Here is a 22072-nt window from a genome sequence, read left to right as displayed (position 1 = left end):
AAAAAAAGAAGCTGAGATCCTGAGCTCTGGAGTCTGAGTAGTTGAGTAGGGATCCCCCCTCTGCTGTTTACCGGCTGTGTCACCACGGGCAACCGGTCGCCTCTGAGCCCTTCTCTCCAAGGCAGACCCCAAATGCCACCCTCAGGGGGCCGCTACAAGTGCTGACTGAGGACCTGCAGCGACCGCGTGCAGCACATGCCCTTATGTGGCTCTTTCCCATAAGAAGCCCTCAAGTGACAGCACACCAGCCACTGCTATTTTCTACACCTTTCTGTAATTGTACTTTTGGTTAAGGTTGGAGATTTTTAATTTTTGATTTTCAATTTTTTATTTTCTGTCTATCCCCTAGATTGTATGGCTATTCTGAAATTTTCAAGTTGCTAAAACAAACAAACACAAAAAAACAACCAAACAACGCATGAACTCTTGGTTTGGACGGTGGAAGGCATTCAGTCAACGAAGGTAGCGTGTGAACTGCCGGCTGATGACTCAGGAAGAAAACAGCTCAAAACTTCTCTGTAACTCAGAGAATGAGTACAGCGGACCCCTTCAAAAGCAGAGCAAGGTAAGTAATGACGACAGATCCATCACCCACATAGGCAGTTTTTTAAAAAATCAATAGAAGCAGAAATCTGCTCGGGTCACCCCTTGCTCAAACTGTGCGATGACTCCCACTTTTCTCAGGCGGGTAACTTGCTGGGTCTTCTGGGGCCCCCGGGGCCCTGCAGCACCGCGCACACCTTGCTGACCTATTGAGCCTCGCCCCTGCCCAGGCTGTTCGTACTTGTGGTCTTCTCTGGGCCCCAGGTCTCACTGGGCAGCTCCTACTCAGGACTGCTTGGCTGTCCCTTCCGCAGAGGCACCTCCCAGCCCACCGGGCTGGAGCAGTCACATCCTGCTCACGCTGAATCCGCTGCCTGCACTGTTTTGCCATATGTCACTTACCATCACTGGAAAAAACAGGGTCTCTTTACTGCTTATTGTCCACCCCAGCACTATGGTGGTCCCGTGAGGAGCCACCCACCCGATATAGCCCAGGGTCTAGAAAAGTGCCCGTTCTCCAGTGGGTACTTAGTAACTATCGCTGAGGGGGTCAGTTAATAAGGGCAGTAATAAAACTAGCTATTGCTTATGGTTGAGCACTTAGTATTGCTAACCATTATCTCACTGCACCTTAGTAACCATGCGACGAAGCCCAATTACTGACCCTCTTTTGTAAATGAGGAACCTAAAAGGCTTAACAAAGCTACCTGCTGACTCATCTAAGGCCAGACATACAGTAAGTGTGGGATTTGAACCTAGATCAGATATGCACACACGTACACGTGTACACACACACACACAAACACACACGTGCGCGCACGCTCCTCATAGGTAGACTGGCAAAAAGAAGAATAAAAGGAAGCAGGATAGCTCCCAGCCTACCCGACAATTTTTCCACCAAGGCTTAAGAAGACGAGTGAGATCAAGGCCAAACCAATTTGCTCCAACTCTTTCTCATTCTAAAGGGAAGGAAGTGTCTGGCCCACAGGCCACAGACACAGCCAAGGACGGACGCCAACAATCCATCCCTGAGCACTCCCCACGGGACCTGACACACAGGGGCAAGGTTCAAGGCCCCGAACCTAGGCAAACAGAACACTTGGTCTTTTTGATGATGTCTGAGCTTCAATCCATGAATTATCTTTTCCAGGAAAAGTTTAGTAAGTTGCTGTTTGCTTACAGATTACTATTCAGAGATGCTGTTGTTTAGTAGAGAAAAGGTAAAGAAAAGATGCTAAATACATCAGAAATCAGAACGGAGTGGTACTCTTTGGAAAGGCTCTGGGGAGGTATGCTATGGAGCAAACCTCTAAGAAAGTCTCTCTGCTTTGCCGCTCTCCAAAGTATCCTACCCGATTATGGAATTGCAGTCTGCCAAATATTTCCATGGATATGTAGAAATATAATTAGCCAGATTACTTAGGTTTTTGACTTGGACCAAAAAAGGCAGTAAATTGACAATGCATGATTCAAGATAATTAAACAGCTGGTACAAATGCCCATAATTAGACTCACTGCGTGGAATAAACTTTATAATCTTTGGGCTTATGATCACTTGGCTTTTGGTACCTTGATTTCTTTTTTTACGTGTAAAGGAATATGATTATTATATTTCTAGTAATAATATAATTACTATATTTCTTTATATTTAATGTTGGGCACTTTGGTATGAATTCCCAATAAGATATTATAAATTTGCACCCGATCTGATTTTGAAGAAACTGGAGACCATGAATGCAAAGTAGCTTTTCAGTCATTTATGCTATTTAGGGGATAATACAGGGGCAATGTACCTATCGAGGTTACAAATTCTCAATGTTTGATATATCTGGATACAATATATCTCTAAAATATATTCAGACACACACACACTTCTTCTACATGAGGATAATTATATTAGTCACTACAAGTAGACAAGCTTTCAGCTATTTTCCAAGAGAAAATCCCCCCCAAAAATTCTGCAGAGAATACATATATCCAGCACCGAGAATGGAAAATTATGAATACTTTTCCATATTTCCTTAAAGAAATAAAATGCTAGAGATAAAGGGGGGGTTCTCCTTGCCCTCTTTATCCCACATCCCAGTCCCTTCCTTCCTACATCCCGTCCAGAGAATGAGGGCTCATGGGAATTTGGAATGTTTTCCTCTCCAAATGTAAACATCTTTCTGTACCTATAAATGTAACCATGAAAATGTCATAATTTAAAATGCACCATTAAAATGTGCATAAATGTACCAAAGTATGTCTCATTCTGAAACTTTCTTATCCATTCAACATTTTTGAGAGCTTCCCACGCTGACATGTTGGTCGAGGCCATTCCTTTTCACTTCTGTGTAATCTCCTATCTTGTGACTGTATCAAACATACTCCTTCTCCAACTGACTGATAGGTAGATCATCCCCTCCGTCCATGTAAGAAAGCTGCATAAGCAAGTAAGCATCCACGTGCATGTCTTTCTGCAGGTGTGTGGGCTTTTCAGAGAGCTGTATACCTGACAGTGCGTTCTTCACGCATGGGGAACGTCTACCTCGAGCACACCGGCTCCAAGTGCCTTCTAGGTAACCACCCTATGGGAGCTGACCTCCCTCTTGCAGGTGCACACCTGGCCTCCTGCAGCTTGGCCTGTGAGACGGCATAGGGGACTGCCTGCCACCACAAGTCACAGTTCCACGGATGCAGTCCTGTTCTATCTGAATCATCAAGTGTCTCAGCCAACTCAGCCCCAAAGGTAAAAGAGAACCAAATATGCCACCAATAAGTAAAAGCCCTGGATTCACTGATACTACCTTGCAATGTGGCCCTTTGTTCTGAACTATGAGTGGCTCAATTACCTGTAAGGCTGTTAACAAGTCGGCTGGCCGGCAGCTGTAAGATGGTAACATATTTCTTTACAGAGTTGTTCTTTTCAAGGGACTATATAAAAGCCAAAGTACTCCCTTTTAACTCTTGATCATAAAGTCTTCTACTTCTGAGAATTTACAGCTTACAGTTTTTTAATAATGAACATCTATACTTGCTTGAAATAGCTCTAAAAGGCTTTTCCCATAAAAATGGGTATTGGTGTTTTTGAAGGTAAAGTAGGAAAATGAATAGAATTTTAATTTATCACATATAAATAATGACAGCTATGATTATAACCATTCTGTATGCCAGCTACTTACAGTTCTGAAAAATGGCACTGAGGGATATATAAATTATGCGGTCATCCTAAAACGGGGGAGAAAAACTCAATTTGACCAAGATGTTTTATTTTTTTTTTTAAGATTTTATTTACTTATTCCTGAGAGACACAGAGAGAGAGAGAGAGGCAGAGACACAGGCAGAGGGAGAAGCAGGCTCCACGCAGGGAGCCCGACGTGGAACTCGATCCCAGGACTCCGGGATTATGGCCTGAGCCAAAGCCAGATGCTCAACCGCTGAGCCACTCAGGTGTCCCAAGACCAAGATGTTTTAGAGAAGAATGTTAGATTTGAAAATCACACACATTTTTACTTTGCAGCCTTAATGATCTTGACACTCACCACATCGTATTAAGTCCCTGGTTTCGATCATGATCAATGGCTCCTGCAGTTACAAGCAGCATAATAGGTCTGAAGATGCACAAAGCAGTAATAATTTTATCAACTCCTAACATACGCCATTCACTGTGCCAAGCAGTTGCCCTATCTTACCTCGTTAGTCTCTATCAAGAAACCTCAAAAACAGAGTGGAAGGCACTAGCAGGACCCTGTTCACAGAGGACGGACCGGAGAGGCCACACCTCTGCAGCCATCAGGGCCACACAGGCCAGTGGCCAAGCCAGGCCCCACAGCAGCCCCGGGCCGCCCTGGCGGGTCAGGACCCCGGAGCCCCCCTGGAGAGCACCGGCCCCCCTCCTCGGCTTCGCTTCCTCCCCCATGTGCCCCCTCTAGGTCTGTCTCCCCCCCTTCGGCCACAGTTTGGGGCTCAGGGACTCATCGCCTCCCAAAGCAAGACACAGAAAGGTGACAGCAGAAGCCCCGCCACACGTCCCGCCACACGTCCCCCCCACGAAACATTCTTAGACCTGAAAGTAATTACTTTAAGCAACAAAGCGTGGACCACCAGTCAGATAGGAAATGCAGAGCGAACTCCTGGGGACCACGGAACCATGCTCCTCAGCGCGTTTCTCTTCTTGGACCACAAAGTGTCCTTGTTGCTCCTTCCCCAGGTCAGTCTGGCCCCAAATCCCCGCCTGTCATGTTCTCCAGCTGCTAGACATCTAGACGCCCCAATTTCAAACTAAATAAACCCAATACTGAATTCACATCATGTCCCCCTCCCCCACATCCCTAGCACCCTCCTGAACTCCCTATTGCTTTGAGGGGAACCACTGCACCCAGCTGGAAACACGGGGATCCCTAGCTCATTGCCCACATCCAAGCCATCCTCAGCTTCACTTCCGGATCCATCCCTTCCCTCAACTGCTGTTGGTGCTGCTGTAGCTCAGGCCTGTATTACTTCCCCCGGGGTCACTCCCCCATCACCTCCCCCTGGATCACCCACCCCCATCATCTCCCCCGAATCACCACCCCCTGGATCACTGCCCCCCATCACCACCCTCCCCCCGGAACACTGCCCCCCCCCATCACCACCTCTCCCTGGATCACCACCCCCTATCACCTCTCCCTGGATCACCTCCCCCCATCACCTCTCCCCAGTATCACCGCCCCCCCATCTGCCGCTCCTGGTATCACCTCTCCCCAGATCACGACTCCCTTGGACTATTTTCGGAACCTCCTGAGGGGGGTTTCCTGCATCAGAGTCACCCACTGCGTTGCCCTCCCTGCTGGGAACCGTGTGAAGGCTCCCTCCTGCCTCCAGGATGAAGTTCATGTTCCGAATGCCAGCAGCCACCTGCCTTCCACCAGGCCCCGTAGTGCTGGTCCCGGTAGCCCCGTAACCTGGCGTTCTCTAAGCCTAAATAACTGGCCCCCTAAACTGAACAGATGTGCCGGCTGCTGAGCTCTATTTATTTGTTTTCAGGGAGAGAGCGCACTGGTGTAGGGGACAGGGAGCAGCAGAGGGAGAGGCACAGACTGAGCTTATTGTTAATGCTGGCTCCGTTAGAGAATTTATTACAGAATTTCAAATTTACTGTGAAAATTCTTTTATTATGGCAAAAGTCATTTTTTAAAAAGACTTTATTTATGTATTCCCGAGAGACACAGAGAGAGAGGCGGAGACACAGGCAGAGGGAGAAGAGGCTCCCTGCGGGAAGCCTGATGAGGGACTTGATCCCGGGACCCCGGGGTCACGGCCTGAGCCGAAGGCAGATGCTCCACCACTGAGCCCCCGGGAGTCCCTGTAAAAGTCATTTTTTAAAAAGAACTACTACTCCTTGGGGCGCTGGGTGGCTCAACCACTTAGGCAGCTCAGGGCTGTTTTGGGCTCGGGGCTGCACGAGGGCCCACGTGGGCCGAGCTGGGCGCGAAGCCTGCTCAGGGCCTGTGTCTCCCCTGCACCCAGCCCTGAGGGTGATACTAGGAGAGGGGACCTGCCTCAGCTCCCCAGGGTCTCTGCACTTTGATCAAGCCCTCCACAGGGGGCCGAGGCCGCACAGACAGCCCCTGCACCCAGCACCCCGCCTGACCAAGGTGCCAGCAAGGTGTCGAGGTGGGAGGGGGTCCCCCCCGAAGGCACCAGGGCCACAGGCCCCTCCCAGGGACACCTGCACAGTGAGCTACGGGGAGGGCGGAAAAGGCCGGTCTCCCCGGGCAGCTGGTGGCGGCTCCACAGGCAGGAGGCCCGGAGGCCGAGCGCGGCCCGAGGGCTGGGTCTTGTGGATGCGGCTGCCGCGAGGCCCAGCAGGAGCGGAAGGACCAGGCGAGTGAACAAGGTTTCTGGAAGGTTTCTGGAAGGCCTGCCGGGCAGGCTCCAATGCCCCTTCCCCCTGAGGCCCTCCCGGGCCACCCCGCAGCAGAGTGAGTTCGTTCCTTCCTTCTATTTTTAAAAAAGATTTCATTTACTTATTCACGAGAGACACAGAGAGAGATACAGAGAGGCCGAGACCCAGGCGGAGGGAGAAGCAGACTCCCTGCACAGACCGCGGGGTCACGCCCTGGGTGCAGGGCAGGCGCTCACCCCGGGGCCCAGCGCGCTCCGCGCTCCTTCCTTCCACGGTGCTGACTGCTGCTCCTCCAGTGCAATCGACATGTCCCACCCCCACACCCCCGCGTCCTCCACTGCAGCCGGTGTCTTGTTCCCATTCTCGGCCTTCCCTCACCCGGAAAACCTATTTTCCTCCCCTTGCTGCCCAGCATCACGCATTCCCCCCTGTCCCGAGCCGACCGCTAGCTCTCGGTGACCCTCAGCCAGCCCTCTGGGGGAACCCATGGCGCACAGCGCTCCTCTCACCCTGCTGGCAGCACCCGCCTGGCAAAGCTGGCCCTGAGCGCAAGAAGCTTATGGCAGAGTCAAAGTCGATGGAGTTGATTTTTGTGTCCCTTAAAATATAAATAAATTTCAAGCGACATACGTGATGGCCTAATATTGGACAGTAATGATTTACAAATTTATAAATGATTAATTGTAATGCATTTTGATCACAACCCACTTCACGGCTGTTAAAACATCCAGCAGGATAAACATACCCTTAAGATACATTTACATTTCTACTTAAAGAAGTCTAGTCATCAGAATCTCTGGGTGGCTCAGCGGTTAAGCGCCGCCTTCAACCCAGAGCGTGATCCTGGAGACCCAGGATCAAATCCATGCAGGGAGCCTGCTTCCCCCTCTGCCTGTGTCTCTGCCTCTCTCTCTCGAATAAATAAATAAAATCTTTAAAATAAAAAAAAGTCTAGTCATCATCTCTAGATAAATTAGCCTAGAAATATACTTGCTGTAAATTCCGAAGTCTTGCAATTTCACATCAAAAAAAATTTATCTTTCTTAGTGGAAATATTAAGCATTATCCAGTTGCCTAAGAAAGCTACTTTCTAGAGACGGACAAAATCCAAGATCAAAACCAAAGATCATTTACTCTGTGTGTGGGTGATTAGACTTATAGTTCATTCCCTGAAAAACGGGGCATCAACTGTGTAACTATTAAAATACTAAGTACTTGGGGCCCCTGGGTGGCTCAGGGGTTTAGCACTGCCTTCAGTCCAGGGCATGACCCCGGGGCCCTGGGATCGAGTCCCACGTCGGGCTCCCTGCATGGAGCCTGCTTCTCCCTCTGCCTGTGTCTCTGCCTCTCTCTCTGTGTGTCTCATGAATAAATAAATAAAATCTTAAAAATAAATAAAAAATAAAATAAAATACTAAGTACTTCAAAATTGGACATGCTATTTAAAAAAGCTTTTCTGGTATAAATTTTTCTCCATTATGAATTTATATTTAAAAAGTTATGGAAAATCCACTTCTGACTACATTAGGATATTTACAATCTTTATGGTAGTGCTGACTCCTGAAAACAAACTCCCAGTAACACAGTCACAGAATATCAAAAAAACATGGACGTGGACATAAGAGCCAGACAGATCCCTCCTTACGATCCTATAAGAAAAACATAAAAGACTATCACATGGAAAGAGAATTTCTCTTTGTGAGCTATTTAATGTATGATGGACATCCAATGAGAGGTTCGCGATGCCATCAGTGCACTCAGACCCCCAAATCTCAACCACCACCACCTGACCGGGTTCCCCAAAATCTCACCAAAAGAAATATACCTGTTCTGCTTGAATAGTGGGCATCATCACACACCAGCTCTTAGAATCTTTTAAAAGTAGTTAAGATAATACATTTAATGGACAGAATTAAAATCCAAAAGAGATAAATGGCCACAAACCAATGGAATCCCAGTAGACTCTTGGGACAGCAATGTGACCACAAGAGTCTTTTTCTTCCATCACATCATTAAATAAGGAAAGGAAGACGTTTTCTGTACATAAAACTGGAAAGTTCGGGGATCCCTGGGTGGCGCAGAGGTTTGGCACCTGCCTTTGGCTCAGGGCGCGATCCTGGAGACCCGGGATCAAATCCCATATCGGGCTCCCGGTGCATGGAGCCTGCTTCTCCCTCTGCCTATGTCTCTGCCTCTCTCTCTCTGTGACTATCATAAATAAATTTAAAAACAAAACTGGAAAGTTAAGGTGAGCTATAGGGTTTTTAAGATTTTATTTATTTGAGAGAGAGAGTGAGCAGCGAGCAAGCAGCGAGCGAGCGACCACCTGGGGGGGGGGAGGGGGAAGGGCAGAGGGAGAAGCAGACCTCCCACTGAGCAGGGAGCCCAAAGCAGGTGTGGCGGCTGGAGAGCAGGACCTAAGATCATGACCGGAGCCCACGGCAGACCCCCAGCCAACGTACGCTTCATGTATTTGCCAAAATCAGTAGTAAAACTGCTAGGATTTTTCATGAAAATATATACCTCAGACAAAAGGCAAAGACAGAATAGAAACTTCTTTCTTAGCATGTGAGGAGAACATAACAATTTCTTTGAAAATAGAACGCATGCTTGTGGGCCCTGGGGGGCTCAGCGGTTTAGGCGTGACCCCGGGGTCCCGGGATTGTGTCCCGCATCGGGCTCCCTGCAGTGAGCCTGCTTCTCCCTCTGCCTGTGTCTCCGCCTCTCCCTCTGTGTCTCTCATGAATAAATAAATAAAATCTTTAAAAAACAAAAGAAAGTAGAACGCATGCTCAGCCTCTGTATAGAGTCAACAGTCCATTAATGCCAATGACTAAGGCAGGACACCTAGAACTCGGCTCACTTAGAGGCCCTAACTGCCTTTCTGGGAATAAGTGACTGAATTCAAAGATGCTTGGTTGAGGGCAGAAGGCATGCATACACTCCAGCTGAAGAGAAGTGTCTAAATGCAGCCAGGTCGACCCTCAACGCCAGAGAATGCAAACTTGACCTGAACAAAGTGACAGGACATCCCAAGTCCTGGATATCACAAGACACTTTTCAAACTGGTCCCACTGAATGTGCCTCGGGGACCTTGTGGGTCTGGGAACCATGTACACAATGCTTCACTTTGTTTAGTGACAACAAAGGGGTCACAGATTTGAGAAACCAAAGCAGTCTCCCAAAGCAAAACCAACCAAACAAGACAAAATATTAATATTCGTTTGGAGGACAGAGTGATTCTAGGTTGAGCTTCAAAATTATATCAAATTATTCACGTTACTAGTTAATTAAAATCTTCAGTTATTAAGGAAAAGGAAAGGAAAAAAGGATCGCTGTCTCTTAAATCTCGTCAGTGTCTATCTCTCCTTCTGACTTTCTCAGAGATTCAACGAGTACCACACACAGATGTGCACGGTTGCTTCCTTTCAGCTTCAGCAAGTTCACAGTTTAGGGAGGGGTACGCCACACGTGTCTCTGAGGTCAAAGCGCTGACGTGCAGCTGCCTCTACATTTTAGAGGCAATGATGGGGCAGGAAGCAGTATAAAAAGCAAGGACAGGGCAGCCTGGGGGTGTCAGCGGTTGAGCGTCTGTCTTCAGCCCAGGCCGTGACCCCGGGGTCCGGGGATCAAGTCCCACATCAGGGTCCCCGCAGGGAGCCTGCTTCTCCCTCTGCCTGGGTCTCTGCCTCTCTCTCTCTCTCTCTCTGTCTCTCACGAATAAATAAATAAAATCTTAAAAAACACATCATGTATGAATCTCCTCCACGTGGTGTCACAGATTAGCCATTACGGGGGTCACAGCTTCGTTAAATAGAACGGGCACCTCCACGGACCATATACTCACGCTCCTCTTATGTCAACAAGCGGCTGAGAATAACCGAAGGCTGAAAGACCCTAATCCACTTTCTGCACCTAGACTCTCCTTCACAAATGCCTGGGAGCAGCAGACAGACAGACGTGCGTTGTTTGCCTTAGATAACCCAAGTAGGCTCCCTCCTTCCTTCAGTTTCTATTTTGAGGCGGAGGAGCAGCAGAAGGCCCTTCCGGGGCGGCTCCAAACACCACCCCCGCCTCCTTGGGTGCGCCCAGAGGAGCTAGAAAGTACAACAGGATGAGGCCCACCCGCTGAAGGCAGCAGTCGTAATCGCGTTCTTACCTGATGTGGCCGATCAACTCAATGAGCTTGTGGCTAAAAAAATAGGCTGTGAGCTCAGACACATGACTGAGGACCGAACAGACCCCAAAGAGGGTCGTGGTTCCATTCAAGTCTTCCAGATGCCAGTAGAGAAAGGTGAACACGAAGCCGTATCCAAAGCCCATAAACCAGGCCACGAACAGCACGGAGCCGTACTGCACGCTGCAAAGCAGCCGGATCAGGTCCCAGAAGCTGAAGGCCTGCGGGTGGCCCGGTGCGCCTGGCGCCTCCTCGGAGGACTCTGTGGAGCTATTCCCCTCCACTTGCGGGATCTCCACCTCTTTCCCTTTACTCTCATTGTTTTTGAAATGATTGTAGCGGAACCGGAACTGAGTGGCAACAATCAAAGCCAGGGTCATGAGAACTCCAAAGACGATGAAGACGACCTGGTAGTTGCGGTACTCGGGCGGCTTACAGCCCCTTCCGTCGATGAGCACCTCTAGGTGAGTGTAGTCGATACCGATGCCCACCGACAGCATCGCCAGGCCCCAGCCCAAGGAGCCCCACATGCGCTGCAGTCCGTAGCGGTCTCTGTGTTTCCCCAGATACTGAAGGGTTACAGTGTCCACGATGGTGACGGAAGAGGCACTGAAAAACTCTCCTATTATGACGACCACCAAGATCACCAAAAATATAGCCTCCACCTCTTGCTGATCATAAACAAGAGTGACTTGATCAGAAGGTAAAGACTTGGTGGTGACGACAGCAGTGGTTGTCTCTCTGGTTACGTCTCCTGGGAGGGTGGGGGCCACCGGGCTTGGACTCGAGGTAAAGTCCCTACCATGGCCAGTAATCTCATCCGTCTGGGGTGGCAGAGTGGGCGCACTGGTGTTGTTTGGAGCTGTCGAAAAGATGACAGCGTCTGTGACATTGGGCCCCAGCTCTAACATCGCTGGCCAGGTGGACAGGAGCAGGCTCCTCCTGTCACGTGCTCGTGCTGATGTGGTGATGGAAGAGTTGGTCGGTGGGAGAGTTAGCAGGTGACTTGAGTTAGTGGGACGAGGTGTTGGGGGGATCTTTGGTACACATCTCAAGGTAGCAGGTTTGACAAATCCGATGCCCAGGTTGAACAAAACCCAACACAAAAGAGAAAAGAGGAGGACGATTTTGCCTTTTTTAAAGCGATCTGCGACGACACCCCAAAAGGGGGCACTGCAGAATTCAATGAAGTATCGGATACCTACTAGCAATCCACTCTGGCTGGGGGACATTCCCAGCTGTTTATAGTACACAGGCAGCAGCGGGTAAAGAGAGCCATAGGCAGAGTAAAAGAAAAAATAGAAGACCTTGGATATCAGAAGATCATTGTTTATTTTGACACAGTGTTTCTCTATCCAGTCTATCTCCTCCTCAGGAATAGCAGCTGTTTCCGTGGAGGTGGGTGTTGCATTGGAAGGTGGCTCCGGTTCCCTGGAAACACCATTAAAGGGATCGGCGAGCACGTACTTTCTCTTCTGCTCCTCCTCATCATCAGTTAAGATGGCGACTTTATCATCTGACGCCATGGCTCCCCACCACCATCAGAAAGTCTGTGACCTTCGGAATCTTGACTGTTGGCCTGGAAAGTAAAATTTAAAAGATGGCTTAGTATGAAAATAACATTTAAGCCCAGAGCTCCATCTTGCAAGAAGCTAAGGAGTCTCAAACTGTGGCTCAAAATAGTAATTGTGAGAGAGACTTCTCCCACTTATCACTCGCAGCCACACAATACTAAAAACAGAAAAACAGCTTTCAAAGAATCAAATACTCTTTGTGGCCACCGACTGACTAATTACATGTTCTAATGGCAGGTTTATAGCTCAGGTTCACTCTCAAATCTTTTCATTGATTCCTGGTGAAAATGTACAAACGAAAGAGATTATGTCTAAACCAAATATAGAGAACTGAAAATAAACAGTATTTACAGTTTCTTGGTTTTACTTTTCAAACAAATCCACTGCACGTTTGAAGTGTAGAACTTCTAAAAAATAAAGGTCAGCTAAAACCATTCAGTTTCTATAGAAGCAAGCTTTTAACCACGACCACAAATGTGATGAAAGAGGGAGTCGGCTGCACATTTGCAGTTGGAGTTGGTCACTCTAGCCGTTACAAGGATGTCCTGGTGAGGAAATGGCCTCTGTGTTGTTTATACTCCAAACGTGTGCTTTTATGGATTGAAGTTTAACAAAGCATCAGGAAGAAAGGACCAGATACCATTCACTGAGTGCTTACTCTGTGCCAGGCTCAACGATTCTTAATGTGTTAAGCTCATATTTATGACAATCCCTACTATCTCCTCTATGTTACAGAAGAGAAAAATGAGGCCCGGTGAGCTTCAACAACTCAGAAGGGGCAGAGTGAAGGTCCAAACCCAGAGATCGTGGCTTTGAGCTGCATACTCTAATGCACCACAACACACCGCCAAATGCTACACCCTTGACGATAAAATGCTATTAAGCCCTTTTATAAGGGTGTCTCTTCTGAAAGATAAGCAATAAATGGCATAAATTTATAGGAACTGTGCCATATTCCATCAGAATTCCCCTTTCTTCCATTATACAGATAATTAAAGAGTCCAAAGGTCTTAGGTCAAGATTCATCAAGCTGCCATCAACATATTCTGATGGAGGAGGTACACACATTAAATACCTAGTAATTCCTCTCACCTTGTATACCAAGGAGGAAGAACCTCACTTGCTATCCCTTGGAATAGATCTTGCTCTCCCTTTTCTCAAAACAAAGACTAACTTGCTGAACTTCTTCCAGAATCAGGCCTGCAAACATTTTAAAAAGAACTGCTAGGCAGTCACTGGAAACACAACGTAATGAGACCCGTGTAATCTCAACTGCTCTGTTACCCCCCCACAGCCAGGTGTCAACAATTAGCTGTAAGTTTTAAAAATGTTCCTGTGTTTCTTATTTTTAGGTTTAAGCATTCTTTTTTTATTTGAGGTAAAATTCACCCAACAAAAAAGTAACCATTTGAAGTAAACAATTCAGTGGAATTTAGTGCATTCACAATGTTGTGCAACCCCCAACTCTACCTCGTTCCCAAGTCGTGTTTTCCTCAGAGTGAAAGGAAAACTTGTTTTCCACACAAAACTTCAGGGAAAAGCAAAATCCAATCTTTTGCTGTCCAGCTGATTTTTCTATACTTATCATTAGCACCTTCACCTATCCAAGTCGGCAGCCCCAATTCCATCTCACCACCTGAAGAGAACAAGAATTCTCCTTTGGACTTATTATTTATTTATTTACTTTCTTTCTTTCTCTCCTTTTTAAAGATTTATCTATTTATTTGACCAAGAGCAATCGAGAGAGAGCACAAGCAGGGGGGAAGGGCAGGCAGGGGGAGGAGAAGCAGGCTCCCTGAGGAGCAGGGAACCTGCCATGCGGGGCTCGAACCCAGGATCCCAGGGATCATGACCTGAGCTGAAGGCAGATGCTTAACCGACTGAGCCACTCAGGTGCCCCCTTTGGACTTATTTTCTAAATTAATCTCATTTCTGAACTCAAATATCTGTTGCTTTTAAAGCGTATAAACGTTGCATGACACTTCTGGATGAAGATGGCAGATTGAGTAATCTGAGTACATCTGACCTCCATTCTTAAATCCCACCAACGTGACAACACACACAGACAACACACATTTTTAAAGTCATAATCCAAGCTAGGAGAACTAAAGGGCCCATAAATGGAGCAATCAGATTATATTCTGGAGGCCAGAATAAAATGAGACAATTGGAAAATAACTTAGTAGAGCTGAGAAAACTGAAAACTTGGATGACAGTGGGGAAAGCCAGTAATAATACAATTGATTACTCAGAATCCTTCAGAGGCTCACGAGTTGGCCATATTCGGTTGGGGTGTGTGTGTGTGTGTGTGTGTGTGTGTGTGTGTGTGTGTGTGTGTGTGTGTGTGTGTAGGCAGGGCAGGGAGGCTGCTGCTAACACAGTTGACTGAAGTCTCAGCTCCAACTAAGGACACTCAATTCCCTTCTGCATTCCACAAAGCTAACCAGACAACTAGAGGGTTTTTTTTCCTCTGGAGAGAATAACACAGAGGCTCTGCTGTCAGACAGAAACAGCCGGAGTTGAGGGTAGGGGTACCGTACTGAAAATAGGGCATTAAGTGAACATATACATCCTGATTCCAACCCTTAACCCCTCCCCTAACCCCCATCCCACTTCCCTCACAAGGTTTACAGAAGCTGACAAGGCTTCCATCCTCCAGGCAGGAAACTGAGTTCTGCTCTGAGGATCCTGATACTGAAGCCTTCCCAACTAAATACTCCCCAAATCACTCTATGTGGAAGTTCAGTCATCCAGCCTTGCCAGTAAATATGAGCAGAACTGTGAGACATATGAGGGAAGTACCGGACATGAAAGACAGACCCAAAACAAACAAACAAAAATCAACATGGAGAAAACAGAAGCTATTTCCAGAATATATTATTTTCAGAAACAAGAAATGCAACTATGAAACAAAAATAAGATAATACATATTTTTCAAGAAGGAGGAGGATGAGAAGGTATAAAACGAATGGTTGAATGAAAAAGTTATAGAAATTTTTCGTGGAAAAAAGCATAAAGGATAAAGTAAGGGATGATATAAAATAAAAATTTAAGGCAACTACTTATAAAAAAAGACAATGACAACAATAAATAGACCCTTTACTTCACATCATAAAAATCAACTCCAGATGGATTGTAAACATAAAAAAATAATCTTGAAGATCTTAGGATAGAAGACGACTTATTAAATAGGATATAAAAGTGCTAAGCATTAAGGGAGAAAAAATAAATTGGACTACATTAAAATTAAAAACTTTTTATAAAAAGGCAACATTAAAGATAGATATGTCAAGCCCAAGAGTAAAATAAGGTATTCTGGTGAGGATGCATATTATATATAACAGACAAAAGAGTATATCCAGATATATAGAGAATTCTTAAAAATCTATAGAGAGATGTCAGGTAGTCTAACAGGAAAAATGAGTAAAAAACTTCAACAGTCACTTCACAAAAGAGCTTATGCAAATGCCAAATAAATATGTAAAAAGATGCTCAACTTGATTAAAGTGAGCAGTAAAAGCAAATTAAAACAATGCAATAATACAACATATTCCCAAAACGGCTAAAATAAATAGGATAGATAATACCAAGTGCTGGTGAGGATGCAGAGTGACTGGAATGCTCAGAGACTGCAGATAGGACTGTAAATTGATACACTACTTTGATAACCGTTTGGGACTAGCTACCAAACCTGAATATATACCCGATGACAACTCCTAGATATATACTAATGTATTCACCAAAAGGACATCTACAAAAATGTTCACAGAATAATTTTAATAGCTCAAAACTTTTGGGAACAACCTATTTATAGCAGAATACATAGACATGTTATATTCAGATAATGAAATACTGTACAGCAGTAAAAATAAATCATAATTTCATGCAATGACATGGATGAGTATCACAAACATAATATGGACTGAGAAAAGCAAGGAGCAGAAGAGCACATGCCAGTGATTCCCTCTATATTGACTCACAAAAGTAAGCAAAACTAACTTATGGTATTGAAAGTCAGGGTAGATTTTTGCTTCCAAAGAGATCAAGTAGACACACTTTTCCCTAGTGCTCCTGCAAAGGACAACTAAAAGTCTTGGACGTCATATATAAGGCAAATGCAGAAGGCTCTGCAAGGTAGACAGAAGACTGCAGACTAGCTAGGGACCTTGGTACCCAAAGAACATGGGGATAAATGGGGCTAAAGAACTTGGAAATATCCATGAGTGCAGACCAAAACAACCCCAAGCAAATAAACAAACAAACAAAAACCCCAAAAGCCCACAAAGTCCTCTCTGGCTAAAGGATGCAGAAAAATGCAGCCCAGAAAAACAGAAAACTTTAGGTAATAATAATAACTGCTCTCCTTCAGCCAAATACCACAGAATGGGGTCTAGGGTTGGGGGGTAATGTGTCCTGACTCCCACCCCTACCAGCAATGGCTACAGGGGGAGCCTAGACTTCCATACTCAGAGGCTATTAACAGGGCACCCAAACCCCTAAGCTGAGGTGGTATCGGAGAACACCGAGCAGGGAGCTAGGGCCTTCATCACTGCTAGGTGATAATGAGGCCTTATCTCCAAGACATCATTAGTGGAGAACACAGGGGGATTCTCGACTTCCATCCCCACCTGTTAGTAATAAGACATCTCTACCTTTCCACCTGGGGTGGTGTCAGAAGAGGCCTAGTAGAGACTCAGGACTTTTACTACCACCCAGTAGTAACAAGGTTACTCCCCCCATCCCCACTGTGGTATCAGTGGAAGCCACACAGGGAGCAGTAATGAGGCACTCATTCCTTCCAGCCGGGGAGGTATCAATGGATACCTAGTGGTGAGCCAGAACACCCATCTCTACCTCACAGTGATAAGGAGCTCCTTCATCCTCAGGTGTCAAGAGGGGCGGAGTGTCATAATGAGGCAGTTATCTCCAATTCCCCTGCAACAGCACGTCAGAAAAATCCAGCTAGATCAAAAGGCTTAAATGCAACCCAGAGTTTCACAATATCCCAAATGCCCAAATTTCAATGAAAATAATGCATACCAAGAGCCAGTGAGACTTCAAAAAATGCTTCAACAAGCAATTACAAACATGTTTAAAAAAATGAAAAGAAAGAAAGAAGAAAGTTGTAGAATAGAAACAGAAAATCCCAGCAAGGGATATAATGTATAAAAAGAAACAAAATGGAAATTTTACAACTGGAAAAGACAATGGCCAAAATATAAAAAAACTCAATGGATGGACTCTACAGCAAAATGGAGGAGATGGGGGAAATGAGCAAACTGAAAGATAGAATATAGAAATTATGCAACTGAATAACAGGGAGAAAACAGACTGGGAAAAAAAAATGAACAGAGCCTCAAGGACCTGTGGGACTATAACAAAAGACTGAAGATTCATGTTATCAGAGTCCTGAAAGGAGAAGAAAAGGGCAGGGCTGAAGTACTCAAAGAAGTAAAAGCTGAAAATTTCTCAAATTGGCAAAAGATCTACAGATTCAAGAAGGTGAATGCACTCCAAACAAGAGAAATCCACACCAAGACACATCATGGATACACGTGTCAAACTTGGAAACCAAAAACAAAAAAATCTTGAGAGCAGTGAAACAGGAGTCACAACCAATATGGGAAAAGAATTCAAATGATAGCAGATTTCTCATCAGAAACCATGTACACCAGAAGAAAGTGGTATAAAAATTGTCAACCCAGGGACGCCGGGGTGGCTCAGGGGTTAAAGTGTCTGCCTTTGGCCCAGGGCGTGATCCTGGAGACCCGGGATCAAGTCCCACGTCTGGCTTCGGCATGAAGCCTGCTTCTCCCTCTGCCTGTGTCTCTGCTTCTATCTCTCTGTGTCTCTCATGAATAGATAGATATAATCTTAAAAAAAAAAAAAGAATTATCAACCCAAAATCTTATATCCATAAGAAAGACAGTCCAAACAACAGAAAACCAGAAAACTACAGAACAATATCCCTTATAAACACAGACATAAAAATCCTTAACAAAATATTAGAAAAGAAAATTTAGCAATATATAAAAAGAACTGTACACTTTGACCAAGTGAGATCTATTCCAAGGATACAAGGCTAGTACAATACTTGAAGATCCACCATATTAACAAGCTAAAGAAACAAAGTAGAATCCTATTAATCAGTGCAGAAAAAAGATTTTGACAAAATTAAACACTCATTCATGAAAAGTCTCAGAAGAATAGAAACTTCTTTAATTGGATAAAGATCTACAAAAACCTACAGATAACATTATACTTAGAAGTGAAAGACTAAATGCTTTTTTTCTAAAATAAGAAACAAGGCAAGATCATCTGGTCTTATCACTCTTATGCAAGACTATTGAAAGCTCTAGCCATTTCGATAAAAGAAAATGAAAGGTACATAGCTCAAAAAGAAATAAACGGTCTCTATTGGATTGTGTAGGAAATCTCAAGAAATCTACAAAATCTCTTGGAAAGAAGAAATATTTAAATATAAATTAATGCAAAGGACTATATGCTGAAAACTACAACATGCTGAGGAAAGAAATAAAAATCTAAGTAAGTGGACAGACAGGGCACCTGGTTGGCTCAGTCAAATAAGGATCTGACACTTCATCTTAGCTCAGGTCTTGATCATGTATAGCAATGGCTAAAGTAGAAATCGTAAAAAATAAAATAAATAAAATAAAATAATAAAATAAAATATAAAATAATATAAAATATAAAATAAAATAAATTAAAAAAAATAAAATAAAAATCATGACAACACCAAATTCTGACAAGGATAGGAAGAACCTAGTTCACTCATACATTGTTAGTGGGGATATAAAATGGTACAGCCACTCTGGAAAGCACTTTGGCAGTTTCTTAATCTAAATATGTGACTACTCTATGACCCAGCACTCATACTTTTGGGCATTTATCTCAAAGAAATGATAAAAACTTCACACAAAAACCAAGACACAAATATTTACAGCAGCTTCATTTGTGACACCCCCTAACTGGCAATAAAGCAGATATCGTTCAGTGGACAGATGGCTCTACAGCCGTGGCACATCCATACTACGGGATATTATGCAGCAATAAAAGACCACAAACTAGAGGTACATAGGATAACCTGGGTAGATCTCCAGAGAACAAAAGTAAAGAGTGGGGAAAAAAGCCAATCTTAAAAGATTACATACTGTAGGATTCCATTCACATGTCATTCTTGGGGTGACAAAATTACTGAAATGGAGGCCGCATAGGGATTGCCAGGTGTTCCATAGGGAACAGAGGATGAAAGTGGTGGTAGCCCCAGAAGACAGACATGAAACATTCTGGTGGTGGCAAAACGTTCCGCACCTTGGCCATATCCATGTCAGTATCCTGGTTACGCTGTTGTACTAGAGTTTTACAAGATGCTACCGCTGGGGAAAAATGAGCACAGGATACTTGGGCTATAGGTGTTATTTCTTTTAACTGTATGTGACTCTACAGTTCTCTCAAAACAAAAAGCTAAATTTTTGGAATAGTAGTTCCCTTTGGAGCAGATAGTGACTAGATGGGGGTTTCTAGAGTGCTGAGAATTTTATGGTTTTTTGATCTGGGTCTTTATCGTATGGATGTGTTCAATGTATAAAAAGGTCACTGATTTACATTACTTTTTTCAAAAAAAAAAAAGACCTTAAGAACTTAAACTATGAAGAAGAATAAAAGAAAAGAGATGAAAGTAGGAGAGTAGGAGAGAAAGGACAAGGCAAATACAGGATCATCCAGAAAGGTGTCTAAAAAACTGGAAATCTAAGAAGAGAAAACAGAAAATTAAGAAAAGGAAAATTTTTTGATCCAAAAATATTTCTCAGAACTGAAAGCTATGAATTGTGTGACTGCAATGACCCACTGAGTGTCCAATGCAGAGAATAAAACAGACCCAAGCCATCATTAAGATTTCGGAACACAAGGACCAACGGATGACCCTACAAAGTCTCAGAGAATAAAATGCATCACATAATAAGGATTGGGAACCAGAGATGCCTCCACACTTCTCAACAATGACAGCAGAAGCTATAACCCGTCAAATCATTATTCAAGTTTATAGGTGAAATAAAGACACTTTACACACGGGATTTCTCAAAAAATATACCTCTTGTTTCTCAGGCTGTGTGCCACCAACACGGGACTAAATCAAGGGAGAGGAAGACACGGGATACAGGACATAAAAGACCCGGCGTGGGCGAGAGGCAAAGGGGCACGAGCTTGCTGGTGGCCAGAGATCCCGAGTGCCAGCGTGCCCCTGACACACAGGACAGCGGGGGTCCGGGGCCGGCCCGAAGGCTCCCGGGGCCCGCAGCACAAGGACACTGCAGGGTAGCAGCGCATCTGAGTGTGTTCGGGCACTGGTGAAGTCAGGGATGAGTTAGTGGTGAGGACAGCGGAAGTGGAGCAAGAACATCACAAGAAAACCGAAAGTGGCATAGGGAAAGGGAACTAGCCACGGTCTACTAGGTGACTCAGCTGTGACCACAGTCTTACCCCGCAAGTAGTGAGGCCAGGGCTCCCCCAGCTGTTGCGTCACAAGCGGGGAAGGTCCGAGAAGACGGCTGAACCGGGGCGGGGGGGGGGGGGGGGGGGGCTGGGGCAGGAAAGGAGCAAGTAATGGGCACACTTAGAAACCAGGAGTTAGGAACGCAAGCATTTGATCTAAAACTACACCAGCTGCGAATATCCCAACAGCAGCGGGAAGGCAGGGGAAGCGAGCGGCGGGTACAGTCTTGTGGTTCTCCTTTTAAGCAAGCCTCATAAACTTGTTCATGCTTCTAAAGAACTTTGTACATGCCTGTCTCTGCTTTAAAAAAAATAAAAATCAAAACTAAAAAATATGCAGTCATATGAACTTTATAAAAGACAATAATTAAAAAAATAATTAAAAATAATTAAAAGCAGCTATCAGTATTCCTCTATCACAGACTAAAAATAATTTTCAGAATTGTACAGAACGAGCTCTACGAATTTCACTCAGATGGCATTTAAATACCTTCCATAGATCAATGCCGAGTCTTTAATAAGTAGGTCATAGAAGGACACGGTCCTTTTCAAAGGGCCTAAGTCTCTGGCTTGTCCAAGTGACAATGAGAACTGATGCCTAAAGGCTAATTCAAAGCTGCAAAACACCGTACGTTAGGACGTTGAGTTAGGCCTTGAGTCACTCTCTCCCAGACCATTCACTCCCCACCATCTTATTCAAATGATTTTTGATTATCATATGGTCATGCAAGGTTTCCCTTGTCCCATGAGTCCAGATGTCAAGTAGTTCTCGAAGTATCAACAAATGCAAAGTAGTCAAGGGAAGGTTCCTCTCCTGTAACATTCGGTACCTTGGTATGAATGTCACATCCAGTAACTTCTGTAAGAATCCCAATTCTCAAAATACAAACAAAAACTTTTAGTTTCCATTCAGGACATTAATGTTTAGACTTAATATTTTCAGGTTATATTTAGATTTTGAGGGAAAAGAAAAACTAAACAGTCACATTTAATACAGCGACAAAATACAATTTAACTATAATTATCTGTGTAATCATAGGATCAGGGACAAAAAGAAGCAAATAAACCAAAACCACCTCTGTATTTTAATAAAATTTAAATATGCCCCAAAAGTAGGGCATGCTTCGGCTGACTTCGATCACATTTAATCTGCCATAAGGATTCACAGAACAAGTATAAAGAGCAGTAAAAGGGGCGCCTGGGTGGCTCAGCGGGTGAGTGTCTACCTTGGGCTCAGGCTGTGACCCCAGGGTCCCGGGATCCAGTCCCGCATAGGGCTCCCTGCAGGAAGCCTACTTCTCCCTCTGCCTGTGTCTCTGCCCCCCTCTCTCTGTGTCTCTTGAATAAATAAAACCTCTCAAAAAAGAAGCAGTAAAAATATTTATATGCTGGATG

General features: G+C 44.9%; 1 protein-coding gene across 4 annotated transcripts in view; it reads right to left on the bottom strand.

Annotated features, from left to right (window-relative positions):
* The window catches only part of MFSD6 (major facilitator superfamily domain containing 6), a 66794-nt gene that overhangs the window by 32848 nt on the left and 11874 nt on the right, over positions 1–22072 (bottom strand). For all 4 annotated transcript variants that reach the window (XM_055345247.1, XM_055345245.1, XM_055345246.1 and 1 more), the window contains exon 2: positions 10572–12168. In XM_055345247.1, the coding sequence (XP_055201222.1) occupies positions 10572–12115 (1544 nt within the window). In that variant the 5' untranslated portion in view covers positions 12116–12168. The remainder of the gene's footprint in view (positions 1–10571; positions 12169–22072) is intronic.

This window comes from Nyctereutes procyonoides, unplaced genomic scaffold (assembly GCF_905146905.1).
Source record: "Nyctereutes procyonoides isolate TBG_1078 unplaced genomic scaffold, NYPRO_anot_genome, whole genome shotgun sequence".
NCBI lineage: Eukaryota > Metazoa > Chordata > Mammalia > Carnivora > Canidae > Nyctereutes > Nyctereutes procyonoides.
This window is presented reverse-complemented; position numbering and strand designations above follow the sequence as displayed.